At 38.2% G+C, this 25,223-nt stretch overlaps 1 protein-coding gene across 1 annotated transcript; it reads right to left on the reverse strand.

Moving 5' to 3' along the window:
• Nucleotides 1–20,198: 20,198 nt before the first annotated feature.
• LOC145102052 (actin-related protein 2/3 complex subunit 1A-like) lies at nt 20,199–24,500 on the reverse strand. The gene is made up of 16 exons (XM_079039384.1): nt 24,375–24,500; nt 24,197–24,272; nt 23,326–23,411; nt 23,107–23,183; nt 22,850–22,944; nt 22,685–22,754; nt 22,540–22,609; nt 22,265–22,338; nt 22,129–22,180; nt 21,820–21,901; nt 21,536–21,624; nt 21,362–21,447; nt 21,217–21,280; nt 20,999–21,090; nt 20,806–20,867; nt 20,199–20,473 (listed from the first exon to the last, which is right to left on the reverse strand). Exons 2-16 carry the CDS (start codon nt 24,264–24,266, stop codon nt 20,409–20,411), a joined length of 1,134 nt encoding a protein of 377 aa, XP_078895510.1. The 5' UTR covers nt 24,267–24,272; nt 24,375–24,500; the 3' UTR covers nt 20,199–20,408.
• Between the last annotated feature and the right edge of the window lie 723 nt (nt 24,501–25,223).

A 25,223-nucleotide genomic window follows, 5' to 3' on the forward strand; every position in this document is an offset into this window, starting at 1 on the left:
ATTCCTATGGTGTACATGCAAACCCTAATAGCTTTTGGATCTAGTTTATCTAATGAACATGCAATTGAATATCCAAAGCTATAAACCCTAGATCTAGCATACAATTAACCGTATTAACATAAAATAGGGTTTAGGTCTAACCTTTGATTGTTATATAGCATTAACAATCTAACCCTTCGCTTCAGAAAGCTTAGTGCCTCAAGTGTTGCACCTCTAATGGAGTCACAAACACCACTAAGCAACTAGATGAAGAAGAAAGAGAATGAGGCACCTAAAAACGTCCAGAAACCCTAAGGGAAGTCTTAGCCACGTTTTTGGGGCCATAGGGGTCCTTTATATAGGTAGGCTATTAGGGTTTACAACTAGGAAACCCTAATCTGACTGCTTAGGCCCTAAGCAGCCCATGGATTCCTTTAACATATCCCTTGGACGAATTCCTTATGGGCTTCCCATAGAATTCGTCCAACCTATATATTATTAGGAAATCCATAGCCCAATTGCAATTATCTTATAATTACAAATCCAGTCCCCTAAGTTTAATTAATCTCTTTTAGCCACAAAATTAATTATTAATTAATTCTTGACTAATATTAATTAAACATTATGATTTCTCCTTTAATATGTTATTCTCATAATATATTAATAAATCATAATTAAACCTTTCTCTCCTCAATTCATCCTACATATTGCTGTGGTGAGGGCAACCCAAAAGGACCATGCTCATAATCGGGTCAAGTACATACCAAAATAGTTATGGACTTAGGCACTAATCCAACAGTCTCCCACTTGGATAAGTCTAATAACTATTTTGTATAACTTCAGAACCTGATCAACAATCGTAGCTTTCAAAAGCCGCTGTCAACTCTGATGTTATCAGATACGCCTTTAGATAAGGGATTATATATTCCTTCATTCTTAAGATATCCTATAGACATAAGACATGAATTTTAATCATTCTCTCTATACTGTTTCCCAACTTTCGATTTATGACGACTGATAACAGACTACAATTAAACATATCAACTTAGTCTCGGCTTGGCCAAACGCTTAGGTTTCATCACTAAATCATCGAGGGGCCCACATATATCGCTTTTATCCCACTTTGGGTAAAAGGAATGGATAAACTTCGACTCAAATGCTCGCTTGCATTTACTAATCGAATCACACACAACAATAAGTTTTATAACATCAAGTTACTGGTGCGTTTACTTATTATCAATGTGCAATCGACCAACAAATAACAACTCACACGTCTCGGTTTCAAGAATATACAATATTATCGACTCACAATCACTCGCGATATAACCCATGAAGTGATTCACGTGAGCGTGGGTTTAATCCAATACTCTAATCTTATCAAAGCACTCATGAACTTTGCAGCAAACTTGTGCTATGTCTAAACTCTTCAGACAATCTACAGACTCTTCATGACAGTCTTCCTTCATACCTACTTCCAACATATGACCGACTGTGGAGGTTTGAATAACCCAGTTATTCTGGAAGTCAAAACATGCAAACTGAAACACAACAATAATACTTAATCCTATATGGCCCCAAACTTGTGAGAGTAAATAAAACACTTTTATTTAACCACCATATTGATTACTCATTATTCATCATTTAATGTTTCAGATAATCAACTTACTAATCGAATTACAACAATAATTGTCCCATGCTCCAAGCATGCACACTTTGTTTCCTATGGCCCATGCTTTGTAAAATAGATCAATTGAAAACTTTTCCAATGATGCTCATTTCACAATTCATAATCCTCATTGTTAGTGTAAGAACACAAGGTTCTTGCCACTACTAGAATATGTTAGATTCTAACATTTTATGCAACGATCCTTTCACAAAGCCATAGCATAAAAGTCACCAAGACTTGGCCAATGAAATTACAAGGTCTCTATCAGAAATTGTTACAAGACAATTCTATAGACGTGATGTCTCTCACTCAAAGTACATTCCTTTGAACATCCTTTTGCATAAAATTTTCTAATCTAGACATAAATTCTCAATTTCCAACTCCCAATATGAAACATTTCCATATTTGACATATGACAACTCATTCTTAATTGAATCTTATCTATTCATAATAATGCCGATATGGTCCATCCAATACTATACTTCCAACTACTCACAAGCGACCAATCCTCGGCGAACTTTGGATCGTCCTTTTATAGTTGTTTAATTATTTTAGTCAAAACCGATTCTAGTCCTTTTTCCCTCTTAAAGCGCTAGACATTTGGAAAATTTTAGAATGGTCAAATATTATAGCATTTGCAATCGATCCTATACCTGAAGCGTATGGGAAACGATGCATAATGTCTTACATAAAGATATGATATTTTATCAATCTTCTGCCATAATATTTTATGTGTCACGTTCTCACAATTCGAACTATGAAGAGGGATGTCGTAATCATAATCGAAATTTGAGAACACACTATGTATCCTTTGACTATTTATTAAAATTTCTCAAACGAAGTATAATATTCTCTCCCTTAATTACAGCAAAACAACTTTTCAACCCATGCAACTTTGCAAATTGAATCTTTGTTTTTCTATAATTAATATTGCTAACTTGCAATACTTACCATAATAATCATACAAGCATAACATTTTTGCTCCCACTATCATGATGATTATTATCATATAAGCATAACACTTATGCTCCCACTAGCTTTGACATGTATTCAGAAACCGCTGAACTTCCAGAAAACAATACCTATTGAATTTCTGAAGTTCATATTTCTAATACCAGATGCTTCGATAAGCCTTTATCTAAGCTTCTTAAACTTATACACCTTTTCCTTAGAAAGCTCACATGTGTGTCTTGACAAATTTAGAACTTATGTTACTAAGTCCCAAATGTTAGACTAATTGCCAAATCTCACAATTCGAACTATGGAAAGGGATGTCGTAACCATAATCGAATTTGAGAATACAATTTTCACAATTACTATCTTCCTAAAATCTCTCTTAGTGAAAGCATTTCCTCACAATCATTTTCATGAAGGAGGGAATCTTATGACACTTAGATTTTATGTGTTCCTATCCATGTGAATTTGCCAAAACCAAAGTTTGCGGCAAATCCAAACTCATATGGACCGAACTTTCTTAATCTTGATTTCTTGCCTTATGGTAACACGAGTGCCCACCATGTCTTCCATGTAGTTTAGCAACTTATCCTTACATACCAATGTACTTTCCATCGATCAAGGTGCTTTGTTTTTATGCATTCAAATGAGAACTCATAGAACTCACATACAAAATTAACTCAATTGGAATGGAACAGAAACAAAATAATGTCAATACGATAGGTTGTAAACCTCAAGTCGTGTGTTAGTGATGATCGAAAATGTTTATTCTTGATTTGTTCTTGAAACTTTTTCAAGATCATTAAAACTCCCACTGACCTCTTGACATATATGATTCTCTTGTCAGGAAACTTTCCTATACAAAACAAATATTCAAGGAGTTAGTGCAGTTCTTATCAAGAAAAAACACTTCACATGATTGGTCCTAGTTGGTCTTTGTCTTATCCAAGACATCACAACTTACCAATTTCAAATGTGCAGAATAAGAAAACTTTTCCAAATTCCACATTTGATGAGTGTTATAAACCTACTTGAGACTTGTCACTCAATTCACAATCTTGGAGTATAACTCTAAGACTTGATGTTGGAACGAAGTATGATTGACTTCTTGATTTTAACCATTTCCACAATTCTCGATTCGTCTTCTTAGACATACAAATGCACTAAGACTCACTTAGAGGATCAATTGAGATATGATTCTTAATCATTAAGACTTATCATAAAACACAATAAAAGATACTCTCCCTTCTTCTTAGAATAGAGAAACTTTTATCTTTCTGCCTACTTGATTCTTCTTTATTCGTTTTACTATTCATTGAAGCTTTTTCAATCAACTCAGAGTTACACTTAATATTATAAGTATAATCATATTTATTAAACTTTAGTAAATCATGACGAATATCTTTGTCACTCTTGTGGTGGACTTGATCAACACACAACCTAGTGTACTCGATCTCCTAGTTCTTCACTTGACACTTTGTCAAAGAATGAGTCTAATTTCCAAATATGAAGTCTCTCATTCATCATGCAACCAAGTTGTATGATTCTAAGTTTCTATCCAATTGAAACTTGGGCGATGAGAAACTCTCCCTATTTGGTAAATTCTCGACATTTCCACAAATAACATAATTAAGAATCAAATCCATTATTGCTAATAATAGAAACATTCAAACATCAGTTTTTTTTCATACACACCATTGCAATGATCAATAAATAATATAAAATCAAAATTTATTTTATTGCGGAAAAATTTGTCCTTACAATGCAATTCCACTGAAAAAACTATGTTGTTACATATTCCTAAGCAATCTATTCTAACTCCAAGTAGTAGCTCAAGAATCGAATCTTCAAGCAATGCGATCGAAATCCATTTCTTCATGATTACATTCAGCTCACTTCTTCCCTTAAGCTTCCTCTCTTTTCTTCAATCCTACAAAACATCAAAATATAATCTTATCACATCATGTATTAAGAATCTAGAATTGGAACTTAAAAGAGTTAGTTAATGGATTTTATCTAAAGTGGAGCCATATGTCTTGACTCTCCCATCTCTTAGATCTTTCAGGTAAATAGGGCAGCTTCGTCTCCAATGCCCCTTCTCTTGGAAATAAAAGCAAATGAACGCTTTTGGAATGGCACAAGGAACTATCTCAGAATTTACCTTTTCTGGATCTCCAATGTCACCATTTTCAATGTCCATTGAAGTCTGGGAGTTTTATTCACTAGACAAATTTGCTTGACCAGCTCGCCAAATCATCGCTAATTCAGCAGCTATAAGCAAATAGGTCAAATCAATGAGGGTCACGTCATGATCCATCATATAGTACTCTCTAACAAACTCACTATATGATTCAGGATGTGACTGAAGAACCCAGTCAACAGCCAACTCACCTGAAATCTCGACACCCAACATCCTTAACCTATCAATGTGTGACTTCATCTCTAAGACGTGTGCACACACATACTTTCCATCTTCGTGCTTACTTGCCAATAGGGCTTGAGTGAGCTTGAACTTTTCAAGCCTTCGAACTTGTGGGTTAGGGAGAACAATTGGAGGAGGTGGAGGAAGTGAAGCATGATTTCTTATTCCTCGATCATATCGTGGAATATCATCTTCATTTGGAAAACTTGTTCCAAGGGATTTAGGAAAACCATAGTTGTTTGACATCTACAAAACGGGAGAAAATTCAAGTTAAGTTGATTATAATCCTTGATGTAACACCCAATTGAAACATCAAGGCTAGGATCCAACACAATACTCTACAACCTAGAAGAGGGATGTCGTAATCTAGTCGCAGAATATTTGAAGGTAGGTAAATGATGATTTACCAATTTCCACCATGAAAAACGAAAAAGAAGTTTAAGTTTTAAATGAATTGAAACTCCTAGATCTTTTGAGATTCATTGAACTTTTCAATGGCATGATTAATCTCGATTATGCCCTTCAAGTTTGCGACTGGGATGCCGAAGATCACAAACAAGGTGTGAATAACCATACGAATCACGTGGTGCACCTAATGCTACTATCACCTAATCAATGTGCCGGTTAGCCACACACGCTCCATTGATCTATGATTAACATCGAGTCACCATTCGCTACCAATTTCATCCCAAAATTAGTGTGTCGGTTAACCACACACGCTCCACTAACGTTTGACAAGGGTACGAAGTGTAATTCCATGGATTAGCATACAATTTCACATTTTGCCTAAAGTAACTAGAATTTGAGAATTTGTAAAAGCATGTAGTTACTTTGTACTTCATTATACTTATAATGGAAGGTTTCTGTCCTATCCTACCCGTTCGGCTAACGTCCCTCCACTAGTCAAGAGTGCGGTGGGTAAGAGTGGATACCCATTCAATCGCCATTTTATATGCAATTTCCTTAAACACCCCTTATAGACCACCTTCGTGAATGAGGCCTACTAACGGCAAGACTGACATTTTACTCATATATAATATTAGACTTTTAATGTTATATATAGTATAGGGTGTATTTTACACTTTTAAAATACAAGGTGATTTTATTTAATAAATTATACTTTTAATTTAATTAAATGTAAACCAAAACTTATGGGTTTATTAAATCTCTTTTAATTATACACCTTAATTAATTAATAAAACCATAAGGGTGTAATTTGAATTTTTTTCAAAATACTAGGTTTTTAGAATTTAACATTTCAAAATTAAACTTTTTAATCAACTTTTAAATTCCAAAACTTGAGGGCAAGTTTTGAAACATTTCAAAACATTAGGATTTAGAATTTAAATATTTTAAAATTAAACTTTTAATCAAAATTTTAAATTCCAAAACTTGAGGGCAAGTTTTGAAACTAACTATTTAAATTTCAAAAACAAAGCTTTTAAGTTCAAATTTAAAATATAAAACCTAAAGGAGAAAATTTGAAACTTTTCCAAAAACATTCTAGATCAACAATTCAAATAAGGCAATTATCTAATTTTGACCTAGTCAAATATCGTGCAGGATAATTCATCAAATAACTCAAATAATCAAACACTATCTTATAAGGTAACAAATATTTGATTAATGGTAATTATCTTCTATTTTGGTAAGGATATTCACCCAAAATCAATAAAAACCGGATTTTATTTATCAAAACGTTTTTGGTAGTAATCTTAAGCCAAAATAGCAAGAAAATCGCGAAAATAAGTTGGCAGACTCAATGACTCGTCGAGTCAGCACTGGACTCGTCGAGTTCAGCCATGGATTCAGCGAGTCCATCCCTAAAAACTCAAAAAAATTCGATTTTCAGTTAATATTCAATCAAATAAGCATCAAATTTATTAACAAATAACCCTAGGCTCTGATACCACTGATGGGTTTTGCGCAATACATCATTCCTATGGTGTACATGCAAACCCTAATAGCTTTTGGATCTAGTTTGTCTAATGAACATGCAATTGAATATCCAAAGCTATAAACCCTTGATCTAGCATACAATTAATCATATTAACATAAAATAGGGTTTAGGTCTAACCTTTGATTGTTATATAGTGTAACAATCCCGGAATTCCAGATATTGCTATAATTATGATGTTGGGTGTTTTAAGAGGGGACTCGGCGAGTTGGAGCTCAGACTCGCCGAGTAGGATCGCAGATCGGGTCGCGGGTTCGCGACTGGACTCGACGAGTCCGGATATGGACTCGGCGAGTCGGCGCTGTTTAGCGAAAACCCTAACCGTTCAGGTTTGGGACGTATAAAAGGGACTTATTGGCCGTCATTATTCATTTTAGCCTTCTGAGAGGAACCCTAAATCGATTGTGTTCATCTGGATCAAGGTTTAAAGGCCATTGGTGATTTTGAAGGAGTGGTTGTGCTAGGAAGAGAAGGGCTTGGCTAAAGGAACAGCAAGAGAGTCACGTTCTGAGGATTGGGGACACAGAGAGTACATCATCCAGGTAAGAATTCGAGTATACTCTGCTATGGTGATGTGTTTAGAGAATTAGGGTTTATGGAACCCCTTTTGTGGCTAGATTGAATGTTACCCTGGTCCCCCAAGCGATTGTAACCCTGTATTGGGACCTTTGGAGGTCCAGAATGTCCCATGCCTGTGCATTTCGGGAATTGATGAAGGTTTTGGATTGGAATCCTTATGCCTTAGGTCAATATGTAAATTATAAGTCTTGGGGTGTATCATGAGCACCAAAATGAGGACCTTACGTGATGGACCAGTCTAGGAAGGCCAGACCTATGAATGGTCGGAGCAGTTCTGACCTTAGGAAGCAGTTTGAGCGGTTGCATGGCATGGACTCGCCGAGTCCGATGAACAGACTCGGCGAGTAGCTTGAAGAATAACTGGGACTCGTCGAGTTGTTCTTCAGACTCGGTGAGTTGAGTCGGGGTGGCCCCGTGACTCTTCCAGGAGGAACTCGTCGAGTCAAGGGGGATACTCGGCGAGTTAGATCGCGGATTGAGTGAAGTTCTGAGTATGGGGACTCGGCGAGTCATAGGGTTGACTCGGCGAGTAGGGTCAGTCAAGGGTTGACTTTGACCTTGTCTTTGACCAAGGGTTGACCAGTGGTTCCAGGGGTATTTTGGTAATTGTTGATTACTGTTTGAGTTCAGTGCATTGGTGGCTGTCCAGAGGTGGAGATCGTATCAGTGATCGGAGCAGCTTGAGCTATCTGTTCAGTCGGCAGTTTCGAGGTGAGTTATCCTCACTATATCGCTAGGGTTTATGGCACCAAGGCTGACCCTTTTGTCGGATGGAAATCCGGGTAGTTGTCATTGCATGTTATGGGCCGGAAGGCATTGCTATGTGGACCGGAAGGTCATGGCCTGGAAAGGCGTATGTATGCATTCAGTATGTTGACTGATTCGTAGGGTAATGTTATGCTAGTGACCGGCTAGACCGGTATCTTGATTAGAGTAATGCTACGTTATGTGATATGTTGATCAATTGCTAACTGTGAACTGTTATATGATTATGTGTTATGCGTATGATTGCTAGATCTGGGGTGTGACCCGGTATGCAGGGTCGTTCTATGATTTGTTATGTTATGTATGCGTTTTATGCTATGGGCCGGAAGGCAATATGTTATGGGCCGGAAGGCAATATGTTATGGGCCGAAAGGCAATATGTATGGACCGGAAGGTCGTGGCCTGGAAGGGCGTATATGTGGTTGGTATATTGGGGGTATCTCACTAAGCTTTCGGGCTTACAGTTGTGGTTTTATGTTTTCAGGTTCTCAAGAGTCTGTGACAAGGCAAAGGCGTGATCGTACCGTTCCTCGCGTTGGTGTTTTATGATATGAACCTGGGAAAATACTCTGTTTAATAATGTATTGAAAACCTTTTTGTAACAACGTTATTAAAATGAGTGGTTTTTGAAAAGTTTTAATTGTTTTGAAATTTTGGGCGTTACAAGTTGGTATCAGAGCCTTGGTTTGAGTGAATTGGGGAAACATTCGTGTGACCCCAGTCTCAAATCGAGGAGGATTTTAAAAAGAGAAATTAAAATGGTTTTCAAATTAAGTAAAAGGAGGACACGGAGGTACGATCAGCCAGAGCCAGTAAGTAACCTCAAGATACCATACATGATATTTGTTTTATTTGAGCTTGATGGAACAACATGCTAGAGTTAGGCTAGGGATCTTCAGGAATTCATGATATTGTTGCCTGATTTGTGATGCCTGTAGCCTAGGGTCCCTTATGGGAGATTCTCAGTGTTTCTTTAGTGGTGAGGGTTGATAGTTGTTATGCATGTTCTCTAGGGTATTGTGGTAGTACTTCATACAAATATGGGTAGGTGTGGAAGGTAGTATGGGCCCGTACTACTGAAAGCACAGGACCCATACGCGTATCAGGGAAACCATGATCTCTAGGGTAGGGTTGCGAGAGTTGGATCCCAGGATTGTAGGAAGTGTCTGGGATTTGGTATGGTGTTTTCGGTATGGAGATTTCGAGGCATGATGATAGTGGATCCAGATCAGGATCGGGAGCTGGAGAGCGAGTTCCGGGTGGATCGGTACCGTCTGAGGTTATCGATCAGACGAGCACGAACGAGTTGCACGCGAAGGTTCGCGAGATCCTGCGTGATGAGGTTGCTGCATTGTTACAGGCTGAGTTGCCGGAATTGTTTGGGTCGATCAGGACCGCCATGGTTGAGTAGTTTGATGAGCGATATGCGGCTCTCGCAGAGACGGCTGCCGCGGCGGCTACAGCGGTTGTAGCAGCGGCAAAGGGAAGACCTAACCAGGGTTTTCAGTATCGAGACTTCTATTATACGAAGCCTCCCACATTCGATGGAGTTCAGGACCCGATTGTTGCTATGAGATGGTTATCAGACATGGAGGGGTGTTTCTCCACGAGTTTATGCCCTGCTGATCAGAGGGTGAGGTGTGCTCTGAACCTATTGAGGCTCGGGGCGAAGGATTGGTGGAGATTGACCACGGGGTCATATTTCGATGCGCAGGGGGCTGCGGTTTCAGGGGATCGGTTCAGAGAGATGTTCAGTACTCGCTATGTTCCGCGAGATGAGAGGGGGAGATTGGCTCGGGAGTTCCTTGGGCTGAAGCAGGATTCGGAGTCGGTGACTGAGATCACCAGGATGTTTATTGAGAGGGCGATGTTTTGCCCTGGGTTCGCTTCGGAGCAGGCTCAGATGTCCCGATATCAGAGTATGCTCAAGGGGGATATCAGACATTTCGTGTCTGCGCAGAGGTGCGAGACCTTGTTGGAGTCGCAGGAGGCCGCCATGTGGCGTGAGTTAGAGGTTGAGTTGCAGTTGCGTGAGCTGAGGCAGGCCCCGATGCAGTCGCAGCCGGCGCCAAAAACGGTCCAGGACCGTTGATGTTAGAGTGGGGGATCGGAGCGGCCACACTTGTGGAAAGTGTGGGAGGGGTCACACCGGAGTTTGCTGGTCCGGTGGTGCATGCCGCAAGTACGGAAAGGAGGGGCACTATGCGCGGGATTGTCGGCAGTCAGTGCCGATTCGGGATGTGAGGATTTGTTATCATTGTCGGCAGGTTGGACATTTGAGGGTCAACTGTCCACGGCTTTCTGTAGGACCGGTGTAGGCTCTAGCACCGGCCACCTTGAGGAGTTCAGGAGGAGGACAGGATGGAGCGGAGCCCCAAGGGCTCAGAGTCGTGCTTATCAGCTTGCGGCAGAGGGAGACGGAACAGTGCCGGAGGCAGCTGCGGGTATGATGCCTTCTTGATGTCTTGATTATCTCGCGTTGATTGTGGCGTATTGTTGGTGCTGGTATCTTGTGTGGATTTCGATGTGGTATTCGTTATTTCGCGGGTTTGGCATGGTTATGGATTGGTGTTTCAGGTTTTCGCTTTGGCATTCGTTGTTCCCTGATGGTTTGGTATGGTTACAGTTGGTGTTTTGGTGCCGGTATCCTTGTGCGGTTTTCGATGCGATATTCATCCTTTTGCAGGTTGTGGGTTTGGTTATGGGTTATTGTTTGGGAATTCCGTTGGTTATCATTCGTGAGGATTGATAGTGGAGATGCGGCACTGAGTTGAATGTCGGGTAGCATCTGCAGTCGTGGAGTGGATGATTGAAAGACCGGATTCTTTTGAGCGGATTGATCAGGGGGAAGATGTGTTTTGCTGAGGGTTGCTTATGCTTGCGGGAAGCAGTCAGTGTGTAAGCGTTCTCTTTGTGCGGGGTTGTTCTAGAAGGTCGTTAATGGCGATCGGTGGCTGTTAGTCAGTGCTTTAAGTGGGGGAGAATTGGAGAATTCTCCGGGAGATCGATGAGTATGTGAGGGTGCTTAGCTGTTGGGATTCAGCAGTGTTCTGTCAGCTCAGAGTATAGGCTGACAAGAGCGAGTGTCGGGTATGCGGGCGGGATACAGACCTAGGGCATTTGATTGTAGAGGCCTGGGAGCAGACCGGGATCAAGTTGAGTAGGTAATCGGGATTATGCGATCAGAGTATTTGTATGCTTGATGTACGTGATGGGTTGTACTGCATTAATCCCACGGGATTTATGTTGTGCATGTTTCTAGAGTTGGAACCGGAAGGTTCCCAGAGTTAGAACCTGAGGGTTCACAGAGTTTGGGTGTACGGACCCACAGGGATATAGCCTCGAGTGGCTAGTGTGTGTTATGAGAGTCGGTCCAGTCATGCTGGGGACTCTGATGGTATTGTTGGATCAGTTTGAGATTTCGGATTTGAAATGTTGCAGTGTGATTACATTGGAAGGTCTGGCCCCGGGTTAGTGATTTTGTTTAGTTGAGGTAGTGATTTGGTGGAGTGGAGAGAGTGCATGGGCTTGAGAGCCCTGCAATAAGAGCCAGAGTATGTGAATAGCGGTTACGCAAAAAGGGTGGTGTCGCTCGGGGCGAGCACCGTGGCACCGGTTGGAGTGGCATTATGGCCAAGAGGGTTCCTTGGAAAAGGAAAAGAGAAAGGTGTGTAACTCCGAAGGGAGTGCAAGTTCACGAAAGTGAAAGCTGCAGAGCAGAGTTATGGTTAGAGTATTTCGAGTATGGCCTTGAGCATCGTGTTCGCGACAGCGAAGTAGGAACCCATCCGGTTTGGGATGTCTGTTGAGGCTCAGAAGGGATGCAGGGGGAGAGAGAATCTTAAATTCTTAGTGTGATTCTGATCAGAGTATAGGGTGGATGTAGTGGTTCATCTTGGGAGATGTTCGAGGATATCATCAGTGTATCGGGTCTTCCAACCTGCGGGCGTTGGGGCTAGTTCAGCATGTGTATGTGATTGCAAGAGGAGAACTCGTGAGAGTTGCTCTGAGAGTAAGAATGGGTCTCTCAGTCGGTCCGGAATGGACAAAGTGGGCTTTGGATCGGGGATCCGGTGGTTCATGGTTTCCTAACCCTTATGGGTCAAGTGATCGTTGAGATTTAGAGCAGAGTTGCATCTTGGGTAACTCTCGGTTCCAGAGAGTGATGGGCAGTACAGAGATCGTGCTTCAGTCGACAGAGCAGATTCAGCAAGTTAGACAGAGGTTATTGACCGCCCAGAGCCGACAGAGAAGTTATGCAGATAGACGCCGGTCCGAGCTTGAGTTTCAGGTCGGCGACTTCGTACTCCTGAAGGTCTCTCCTTGGAAAGGAGTGATTCGATTCAGTAAGAGGGGCAAGTTGGGGCCCCGGTATATTGGGCCTTTTCATGTGATTGCGAGGGTAGGCCGAGTGGCCTACCGTTTGGAATTGCCAGCGGATTTGAGACAAACCCACGACATTTTTCATGTGTCACAATTGAGAAAGTGTATAGCCGATGAGTCGGCAGTGGTCCCATTAGAAGACATTCAGGTGGATACGAGCCTGAATTATGCCGAGAGACCAGTGGCCATCAGAGATCGGAAGACCAAGATTCTGAGGAATAAAGAGATACCTCTGGTGTTAGTTCAGTGGCAGCACCGAAAGGGATCGGAAATGACCTGGGAGCCGGAGCGTGAGATGTGGGAGCAGCATCCGGAGCTATTTTCAAAGTGAGACTTCGAGGGCGAAGTCTAGTCCTAGTGGGGGAGAGTTGTAACAGCCCGGAATTCCAGATATTGCTATAATTATGATGTTGGGTGTTTTAAGAGGGGACTCGGCGAGTTGGAGCTCAGACTCGCCGAGTAGGATCGCAGATCGGGTCGCGGGTTCGCGACTGGACTCGACGAGTCCGGATATGGACTCGGCGAGTCGGCGCTGTTTAGCGAAAACCCTAACCGTTCAGGTTTGGGACGTATAAAAGGGACTTATTGGCCGTCATTGTTCATTTTAGCCTTCTGAGAGGAACCCTAAATCGATTGTGTTCATCTGGATCAAGGTTTAAAGGCCATTGGTGATTTTGAAGGAGTGGTTGTGCTAGGAAGAGAAGGGCTTGGCTAAAGGAACAGCAAGAGAGTCACGTTCTGAGGATTGGGGACACAGAGAGTACATCATCCAGGTAAGAATTCGAGTATACTCTGCTATGGTGATGTGTTTAGAGAATTAGGGTTTATGGAACCCCTTTTGTGGCTAGATTGAATGTTACCCTGGTCCCCCAAGCGATTGTAACCCTGTATTGGGACCTTTGGAGGTCCAGAATGTCCCATGCCTGTGCATTTCGGGAATTGATGAAGGTTTTGGATTGGAATCCTTATGCCTTAGGTCAATATGTAAATTATAAGTCTTGGGGTGTATCATGAGCACCAAAATGAGGACCTTACGTGATGGACCAGTCTAGGAAGGCCAGACCTATGAATGGTCGGAGCAGTTCTGACCTTAGGAAGCAGTTTGAGCGGTTGCATGGCATGGACTCGCCGAGTCCGATGAACAGACTCGGCGAGTAGCTTGAAGAATAACTGGGACTCGTCGAGTTGTTCTTCAGACTCGGCGAGTTGAGTCGGGGTGGCCCCGTGACTCTTCCAGGAGGAACTCGTCGAGTCAAGGGGGATACTCGGCGAGTTAGATCGCGGATTGAGTGAAGTTCTGAGTATGGGGACTCGGCGAGTCATAGGGTTGACTCGGCGAGTAGGGTCAGTCAAGGGTTGACTTTGACCTTGTCTTTGACCAAGGGTTGACCAGTGGTTCCAGGGGTATTTTGGTAATTGTTGATTACTGTTTGAGTTCAGTGCATTGGTGGCTGTCCAGAGGTGGAGATCGTATCAGTGATCGGAGCAGCTTGAGCTATCTGTTCAGTCGGCAGTTTCGAGGTGAGTTATCCTCACTATATCGCTAGGGTTTATGGCACCAAGGCTGACCCTTTTGTCGGATGGAAATCCGGGTAGTTGTCATTGCATGTTATGGGCCGGAAGGCATTGCTATGTGGACCGGAAGGTCATGGCCTGGAAAGGCGTATGTATGCATTCAGTATGTTGACTGATTCGTAGGGTAATGTTATGCTAGTGACCGGCTAGACCGGTATCTTGATTAGAGTAATGCTACGTTATGTGATCTGTTGATCAATTGCTAACTGTGAACTGTTATATGATTATGTGTTATGCGTATGATTGCTAGATCTGGGGTGTGACCCGGTATGCAGGGTCGTTCTATGATTTGTTATGTTATGTATGCGTTTTATGCTATGGGCCGGAAGGCAATATGTTATGGGTCGGAAGGCAATATGTTATGGGCCGAAAGGCAATATGTATGGACCGGAAGGTCGTGGCCTGGAAGGGCGTATATGTGGTTGGTATATTGGGGGTATCTCACTAAGCTTTCGGGCTTACAGTTGTGGTTTTATGTTTTCAGGTTCTCAGGAGTCTGTGACAAGGCAAAGGCGTGATCGTACCATTCCTCGCGTTGGTGTTTTATGATATGAACCTGGGAAAATACTATGTTTAATAATGTATTGAAAACCTTTTTGTAACAACGTTATTAAAATGAGTGGTTTTTGAAAAGTTTTAATTGTTTTGAAATTTTGGGCGTTACATATAGCATTAACAATCTAATCCTTGGCTTCAGAAAGCTTAGTGCCTCAAGTGTTGCACCTCTAATAGAGTCACAAACACCACTAAGCAACTAGATGAAGAAGAAAGAGAATGAGGCACCTAAAAACGTCCAGAAACCCTAAGGGAAGTCTTAGCCATGTTTTTGGGGGCCATAGGGGGCCTTTATATAGGTAGGCTATTAGGGTTTTCAACTAGGAAACCCTAATCTGACTGCTTAGGCCCTAAGCAGCCCATGGATTCCTTTAACATATCCCTTGGACGAATTCCTTATGGGCTTCCCATAGAATTCGTCCAACCTATATATTATTAGGTAATCCATAGCCCAATTGCAATTATCTTATAATTACAAATCCAGTCCCCTAAGTTTAATTAATCTCTTTTAGCCACAAAATTAATTCTTAATTAATTCTTGACTAATATTAATTAAACATTATGATTTCTCCTTTAATATATTATTCTCATAATATATTAATAAATCATAAGTAAACCTTTCTCTCCTTAATTCATCCTACATATTGCTATGGTGAGGGAAACCCAAAAGGACCATGCTCATAATCGGGTCAAGTACATACCAAAATAGTTATGGACTTAGACACTAATCCAACACAATGAACTAGTCATCTGGCAATATATAGATGATGAACACGGGATATTCTAGGCAGTCCAGTGGAACACTTGCAGACTCGCAACCTATAGGCGTTAATGAACTACGTGTTCATTCGATGTACTCTTTCTTGCCCATGGTTTCTTTAATGATATATATATATATATATATATATATATATATATATATATATATATATATATATATAAGGAATCCCCGAGGCAGTATTGACTACTCGTTTCATACAATGATCCTTTAGGATATGTCCTTTGAGATCGTCATTTGAGAATCAGGGAGTGAGAACAATAGTAACGGGTAATAAGGTTAACTTTTTGATGAGAAACATAGACTTAATTATATTAATGTGGGTTGAAAAGCTTATGTGTTGACCAGGCTCCCAAGTCTGACCCACTCAGTTTCTTTGTATCACAGGTAGCGGTACGAAAGCACAAGGATGATGAGATTAAAACTACTGAGAGATTTAAGGAGTTTGTAGGCCATTAGTATAATAAGTCTATGTAAGGTCTGTAATGACTAGTTTTATGCTTATATCTCTGTATCGATGATGACGTCCTAAGTTTTTAATTATTAATGAAAATTGTTTCTTTAGAAATGCTTTTATCTCACATTAAAATTACTATGGAATAAATTCCGCACAAATAAAAGAATAATCTATTTTAAATAAGCATAAAGAAAATATCTTTTCGGACCATAAAATTGGGGATGTCACACATTTTCCGGAGGATCTTGGGAATTTGGCATAGATAAACTGGGGGACGAGAGGATATCCTGGGTCGAATGACATGGTAAGGAATCTTCTGGATCATCTAGATGATGTGGATTAGATATTAAAGAATCCTCTCGAATAGCCACCTGAGATTTCTTGGAAAACATACTATATGTCGCAAGTGGTAGCTTCATAGACCGCCCAAATTGACTAGTATGCCTGAAGGTGTTTGATGACTGGCCTGAGGCGGCGGGAAGTTACTTTGTGCAAGCAGTATAGGAGAGATAGTTACCAGAATAATTTCTGGAGAAAAGATATTATGAGATTTCCTAGTCAGCGTTCCTTGATGATGTGTCAACGATAAAATTGATGATGTTCTGATAGGCAAGATAGTGGCGGCGGAAGGTGGTGAGGTTACATGCCTTACATAGTGAGATTGTCAACGGTTCAACGTCGGTGTAGAAGATAGGTGGTTGTCTTGTGGTAGCAGAGAGTTAGTTTGTACATCACTCGTCGGAGGTGTTGTTTTGCTTTGTGAAAAGACATGTCGTGATGAATGTATTAAAGGTGATGTGGTTGCTCATCGGAATTTGCGTCGATGTGGCTCTGCCGTTTGAGTTTAAAGACTAAACAATCCCAATTATTCATCTTGGTTTCTATAATTCTGTTTCTTTCTGTTTGTTTAGGTGTATATTACAAAAATGTGCAAAAAAAAATGATTTTCTTTGTGTGATTTATCTAAAAGGTATGTGCATATGAAATTTGTGTTGTTTACAACTTTACACTGAAATTTCTCAAAGAAAAAAGTTTCTAGCAAGGTCAATACATGAGAGGTGGTCATGCTCACTCGATGATTATGCTTGAAGTCGTGGTCTCACAAGACATATGGATTTTGTAGGCATTCATTGGTGTCATTGTTTCCAACAATGATCTCAACGTCCTCCATCAATCTCCATTATTTTATGAACAAATGCATGAAAAGGCACCCAAGTGTCCATTTCAGGTTAGTAAAGTAGATATACTACAGTTGAGCTACTTTTGTGAAAACATTTACATATCCAACGAATGACAAACGGAGAAGATTCAAGGCAACATACGAAGCAAAAATAAAGGATGTGGAACTAGATTTTAATGTACTAAAATCTTGTTGGGTTATAGTTGCACTCCCTGCATGAGCAATGCAAGCGCGAATGATAGGTGTATTTTATACACCTATTTTGCATGTTGAATTTCGTCTTCTCATTGTATTTTAGTCCTTAATACTTGCATTAAATTAATAATTGGGGAACTTGTATGACTTGTTCAGAATGTCTGGTACTTCACCATTTTTGAATAATTTTGTAGGCATTGCATGCATGCGGGAAATGGAGCTTTGAAACATAAAGGAGAGAAGATAAAACATACAAGATGTGGAAGGAAGCTTAAAGACAACCCAAAGTCGCTGCACTTCATCATAGCAAATGACTACGCTTAAAATGCAATCCATGTTGCACCACCATGAATCATGTTTGTCCATTTTATCATATTTTCGAGCAACGGGCTGAAGATAAACTGAAGACAGAGTGAAGATTAAAGACCATTTGGTGTTTCAGCATAAAGCGCAGTCACATGCAAGATCTCATGGTCATGAGTTTCCTTTGAGATTAATCCGGGCATTTACTATATGAGTTAAAATAGAAGGAATATGCTCATTTTTTAGGGGACGGTTTTTGTAACTCTGGTGGACAATTTTGGGAGACTTTTGGAGAATTTTGAAGACTTATAATCATTGCAAACACTTTAATTTGCAGTTTGTAAGCATTAAATGCTTTCAAGTAGATTAATTTGTTTGATTTGATTTTAGCATAGCCTGGCTAAAAACCTTGGTTTTCGATTTCTATTTAAAACATGTTGATCGTTTGATTTGAAACATATGACTTGATGCTTGATTTATGATGATATTTTAGTGATTGTGTCATTATCTTAGCCATAATCATTGAGCTTGACTTGTGTTTAATTGACCACTTATATGAATTGAGTTCATATGTTTAATTAACTTTTAGGGCATCTAATTGTTCTATAAAGTTCATGTGTGGTAACAAGAAATATGTTTTCTTATTGTAGAATACAAATCATATGTTTTCACACTTCCGAGCGTATGAGAAGAAATGAACATTGTTGGGAAGCTTGTACAAAACTTAATGTGGTTTTCCAGTACAATCTAAGAGTGTGTTTGGGTTGAATAGTAAAGCTAGGTTTAGTCAAAGAGTGTATGTTGATTAGATAACTTAACAAGCGAGAGACGTTAAAGTGTGTTAACATCTTTCAGTACCAACATAAAATAGTAATTATGAATTATAACAAGACATAATCAAATTAAATGACAACATTGAGAACTGAAACTGAACCGTTTCAACCTATTTACAAAATTTATTTAATCTTTTGCATGCTTTCAAACTAGATTGTTCTTTATAACAACCCCAAACAAATAAGTATAGACTATTGTCATGTGTCTTTGTGATTCGGTTATGCTTGTCATGTACTTCGTTTTAGTGTATTTTTTTAGTGACTCTGCTTGTCTTATACTTCGTTTTAGTGTAATTTTTTTAGTGCAATTGAGCAGTGAATTATAGGATACTTTTGTACCTCTTTATTTATTGGGTTTAACACCATAACAACGAAAAATTAGGAAAATAATGATTGTTTGAATTATAATGCACAATAAGATTATAAAAGACGAAGATGTAGTGATATATTATAATCGCGTAATCGATCCTCCAGTCGATCAATTAGTAAATGATGATTTCTCCAAGAATTGCAAGACTAAGAAATTCACCATAACTTTCAATCAAATCTCGTGGAACAGATTGCGAGCGTCTACATATCTAACATCGATGGCTGATAGTTTTTTTTGTAACTTGGATGTTATTTCAACGGTGCTTTTTTAGTTTCCACGATACCCCACCCTCCATTTTCTCCTCCTTATTATATATAATTAATTTTCAGTGGCCTTAGGAATAATAAAGTTTTTATGTTTCAAACTTTTGCCACATTTTTTTGCTTGTTTTGACATTTTTAATCCCTAAAATAATAAATTTTCCTTTTTTGACTTTTGTCCTAACATTTGTCAACTTAGGACTATGTTGCTGACTCATTTGTTTTTTTTGTTTTTTTTACCTCAATTTGCTTAGTCATCCATTTTTATCCACTTTTGCTCACATTTCTTTGTTTGTCTTGACAGTTTTAATCCCTAAAGTAATAAATTTTCCTTTTTACCTTTTCGCCCCATTACATAACAGCCAATGATTAGCAAAAAAAAAAAAAACAAATCATCTATCATAAAACTTGCATGTTACAGTTTCTCGACACACTAAACCGTTTCAAACCCACAACGTAGTGCAAAGGTTTTTTATTAGTTACAATGATTGATAAACAATGATATGTAAGATTATTTATAAAAAAAATGTTAGTTTGCTTTTCCAGGCATATGTTAGATACACATCTTTTTAGTTCTCACAAAACAAACGACGGCTGGTGTTGTGAAGCTTGGTACTCAAACCTTGTTCCTCAAACTTGTCATGTGATTGTCATTTGTATTCGTGCTGTTTGTCCATTTGAATAAATCCACTGCTATAAGTCTCTTAAGATGTTATAACAAGTCGAGTCAAAACACAAATTTAGTGATTGGATTTCATGTTCTCAGAAGCCTTGAATTGGATTGTTCCTAAGTAAATTCCATGATATCTTTCTATGAAGGATCAAACTAATACGAAAGTGCCTCAAACGACTAATTTCTATTTCCATGTTCGATTTTCATTAACCTTGGTCAAAAACCCAAAAGTACCCTTACCTATTAGGTGCTACATGGAGACGTCAGGTCTAAAGCTTTGTGAACAAGTTACATAGATCTCAACAACAAAAAAATAAAAAGGAATACAGAGAGATATTCAATTGATACTAACAAGGAAACAAAGTCATAGCATAGCATCGTTACTTGATTTATATTGTTCTAGTATATAAGAAACACCATGTGAAAAACAAAAATACCGATGTTAAAAAGACACACTCCAGATAGAAGCTTGAAAAGTACAATCATCCATGCACGGGGTACAACCTTTATTCATAAGATTTACATTACATATACTCGAGTAAGTCTTCCTGATTTTTCAAATCCCATATCACAACTTTTCCATCTAATCCTGTAATATCAATCAAAAAATAATATCATCAAACTGATAACTCGACTGTGCTATGTACTTATTTATGCAACAAAGTTACACATTTTATTAAAACATGTAACGTTGTGACTTTCTTACCTAAATGCACAAAATAAGAAATTGGTAATTTCGGCTTTAATTTTTTTTTTTCTTATCTCAGCAGTGTAATTAGCTTTGTATTTGGATGACATTGCTATAACTGGGAAGATATTTAATGTTGTAATAGGAAGAAATGAAAGTAAGATGCTCTAAAAAAGAAATCAATGAAAGTACAAAATGGTTATTGGTTTAAAAAACGAGGGAATTATGTTTACCTGAAGTGCTAAAGCTTGTCATTTTGTTACTCCCTGATGATGTCTTGAAAGGCACAATGCAACTACAAATGTCAGATAGGAAAATTAATTAAACAAGAGTGAAAAATGTCATTATGCCTTCACAAGATTAAAATTAAGAAAGATAAATTAAATTAGAAAAAAAAAAAAAAAAAGTAAGAATTGTGATATATACTTGATGCAGTTGTCATGAACACCACCACGAGATTTATCATTACTGGTTCCCTGTTTTGAGCTTCCATAGAACTTCCCAAATGCTTCTGTCAGCTGCAAATCAGAAACAATTAGTCAATTACAGAACATTCAATGATGATTTATGGCAAGTTTTTCTGAAAATAATGAAAGTTGACTTTTTTTCATCAAGAAAGGCGTAAATAATTTGAGTGTAAGAACCTGTGACCCATATCTTGCACTTGAAGATGCTGACTTTTTTTCATCAAGGAACCTCACAAAGCTCCTAAAAACATAGATCAAAGAAAACAAATGAAATATACTTTTGGTGCAATTAACCCTGAAAATTTGAATCTCAGAATCATACCATGATCCTATTCCATCTGCTGCAAAAACCATGGGATTGCAGTCATATCCCACACCAATTACAAGTTTCTCAGAGACAAACATAACCTGAAATAATAAAATATGTTGTTTGTGAAAACTTGAATAACAAGAAGTGCAAAAACAATGCAGAATGATAGAGAGGATGCTGACCCACATCACGAAGAGGCAAATCACGCAATACTACACTTTGAGCAGAAGGGGAAGGTCCGATATGGTCAACAAAGTATATCATTGAATTATGACCTGTTTGTTATAGCCAACAAAAACATGGAAGATAATATCTTGTTACTCATTGTAGATTTAATTTGCCTACAATAATTTGTATGAAGAATTGCAAATATTCTATTGATTCAGCATTTTTCACTTAATCAGAATCCACAATTACAAACTTATAGCAACTTAACTTGAATATGAAGCAAAAAGTGTAAATTCCCTCACCTACATAAGCTAAGCTATTTCCACTTGGGGACCATTTGACACCAAAAGCCCAACAAAATGAGAGATCAAGCTGAACAATTTGCTGCTCAAACATAACAAGAAATAAACTTAATTTTTTTATAGCATTGTAAGTTTGTAACTAACATAAGTTATAAGTATAAATGAGAAAGTGCATGCAATTAGGGTTATGTGGTAGCATATATGTATTCCTCTAGGTTAATTAGGGTCATTCATTTGATTTTTTTTTTTTTTTTATCTTTCTCCATAGCACAAATTCTAGGTTAATTCAGGAATATAATAAAGCCAAACCTCTCCAAATTTTGCATCTAATGAGGAGCCACTTCCTGATTTCCTTGGTTTACTGACAACCATAATCACATGTGTCAGTGAAAATGTTGTGGTAAAAGTAAAGAGATTAAATGTAGGAAAAGATGAAGCTTAATACCCTGCATCAACCCCTTTAATAAAAGTCGAGAAAACTCGACATTTTCCATCGGTAGATGTTGTAGCAATGAGAACCTGTCAAGAATAACCAATCATGTCAAAGTAATAACATTTTCTAACATATAATTAATTGTCTAAGAAACAGCAAAAGAAACTTATCCTAGAGTTGCAATGGTGAGAAGAAAAATGGATGTACAAAAAGAAAGTTTAATATCAAATTTAAAGTGGAAAAGGGCGAAAATTTTAAAGTTATGTGTAATAAGAGAAAATACAAACATTATTAGGATGCCAAGCAACACTGGTCACAGAAGAATCATGCTTTTTCCTGATTAGCTTACTAACCCACCTGAGGAAATGAATATTGTATATGGTTTATAAGTAACTGAAGAAGTTAAAAGTCTAAAGAGGAAGCTATTATTACCAGTTATTCTCCTGCTCATAGTAACATATACAAACAGTTTTAGCTCCACTTCCCACAGCAAATTTGTTTCCTGTAAACAATAATTAGTGACTAAGATGATACAGGTGAATCCTACTTATGTGTCCATGAGTATAATTGAGAATCCATAAGAGAGGTCTACAATACCTTTAGGGCTCCATTGCACACAGAGTGCAGCTCGATTGAGCCTGAGGATAACAAGAGTCGGTACCCATACAGATCCTTCTTGATTCCAAACATACCTGCAAATTTGAGAAGCTTTCATAACATAGAATCTAAAAAACAATAAGAACATTCACTCATGAATGAGAGAGAGAGAGAGAGAGAGAGAGAGAGAGAGAGAGAGAGAGATGCAAATAGGATCCCAAAATTGAATAGAATAAATATTTAAAACATTCACTCACGAATTGCGATCATGAGACACAGTAACTATTCTGTTTGATGATTTACTCCAATCTATTCCTGCAACAATTTGGTCATGCTGCACCAAGGAAGAAGCTAAAGTTTGAGAAATATAATGCAAAAGAATACCAAAGAAAGTAAAGGATAGGTGTGATAAGTTAGAAAGATTAAAGCATAAACAAGTATATAGAAAGGAAGTGATGTAAGAAAATATCAAGTACCTTTTGCAGAACATGAATCCTTTCCCAATTTTCTTCAACTGATTTGTAGATGTGAACCTCATGATTGTTTGGACAAAGAGCTATCACTGCAGGAAACACAGTCACTATTACAATCCTGCATAATAGGTGCAAGTAGAGAGAAAAAGAAAAACATGTTGCAAAATGGCTATGTTATCATAGAAGAGCATAGTAAACTTAGAAGAAACAAAAGGACCATGTACACAGTAAAAGGACATACAATAGAAAAAGAGAAAATATGCATTATAGCAAGCCTCAAACGCCTAAAGAAGTGGGCTACTATTTTCATAAGAATAGTTGAGAACACTTTCAAAAACTGCTTTGTAAGTGTTGAAAAGATGAAGTTTGGTCAGCCGTTTGGATCGATCTTACTAAGGTCCAGATGCTCCCAATTCTTCATCTCCATGGTAATTCTAGGAAATTTTCCTTTGAACAATGAACATACTAACCAGATCTCCAACATTTATAAGGATTGCAAAATGTATCCATGAAAATCACGAATCACATTAAACTCTGTAACATGTACTACAAACAAAAAAATATGGCGATGTTAAGTTTGCAATACTTTATACGAATTTGTCATTTTCAAAAGTATTGCGGTTGAGCATCTAAGTCAACAACATTATGTAGTATCTTAGGGAGCATAATTCATAATGGCAACAGCTATACCTACTAAAATCAAAAGAAATACATCAGTCTTGAAATCTGTAACTTCCCAAAATTTTCTTTCATCATTATGAACATATCTCTAATCGTGGAACCAAAACGGAGCATCTCAAGTTTATTAACCTATAATCAAGGTTACATCCAAACATAGACAAATTCATTATGAAGATATGTATCTGTATCTTACTTGAGTGGTCGGGGCTCCAAGCATGGCAAGTAACGCACTCAGCAAACTGATTAACTGCAATTGCCGCCATTTCAATCTGCAAACCAGAAAAAAAAACAATATACTTTCAAGAACTGCTCGATCGTCCTATAGAATTTCCAAATTTCCGATAAATTCGATGAGGAGAGAGATAGAGAACCAGAATTAATTAGAATGGAGAACAAGGGTAATCATGTAGATTTGAATCGCGATGAAGACAAGATCTGTGACTGGATGCAAATCCTTGCGTTTTTAACAATCCATTAGGGTTTTAAAATTATTTTTCTTCATTACATTTTACTTTTTCGGGGGTTTTATTACGAAATTTCACTTTGAGTCCCTTCGGCTAAAACTGTTATCATATCAATCCTCTAAGCTAAGTAGATATTAAAAATAAATAAATAAATAACCAATCATTTTTTAAGGCGATACCTTATAAAATACACGTTTTTAAAAAAACCTCTTAAATGACTAGGGGTGAGTATAAAAACCGAAAAACCCAACTATAATCGCTAAAACCGTTAAAACCGAACCATATTAACCGAACCATTTTTAAAACCGTTTGATTTGGTTATTATTTTTGATAACCGATATCTAGTGGTTCAGTTTTGGTTTTTATATGGTAACCGACCCTATATTAACCGAACCACTTATATATATATATATATATATATATATATATATATATATATATATAAAATAATAATAATAATAATAATAAAATAGATTCCCTAGCAAATCTCAAAATCCAGCGTCCAATCGTCCATAAATATTGAATATACCAAAGCCCAAATAAAATAAAACCCTTTGATTATTGACAATACCGGCGACATTCTATCCTTCTATCCTTCTCGTTTTCTCCATTCTTCTTCTTCAATCTTCATTGTCGCAAGTCCACTTGCATATTAGAAAATAGAAGTCTCTTTCTCATCCCCTTCAGATTCACTATTCAGGTATTTTTTTATATCATTATGTTATTTTGTTTTTTTTTTCCGTGTTGTACTGTACT

The sequence above is a fragment of the Lactuca serriola genome, chromosome 4, assembly GCF_051521515.1.
Source record: "Lactuca serriola cultivar US96UC23 chromosome 4, Lser_US96UC23_V15, whole genome shotgun sequence".
NCBI lineage: Eukaryota > Viridiplantae > Streptophyta > Magnoliopsida > Asterales > Asteraceae > Lactuca > Lactuca serriola.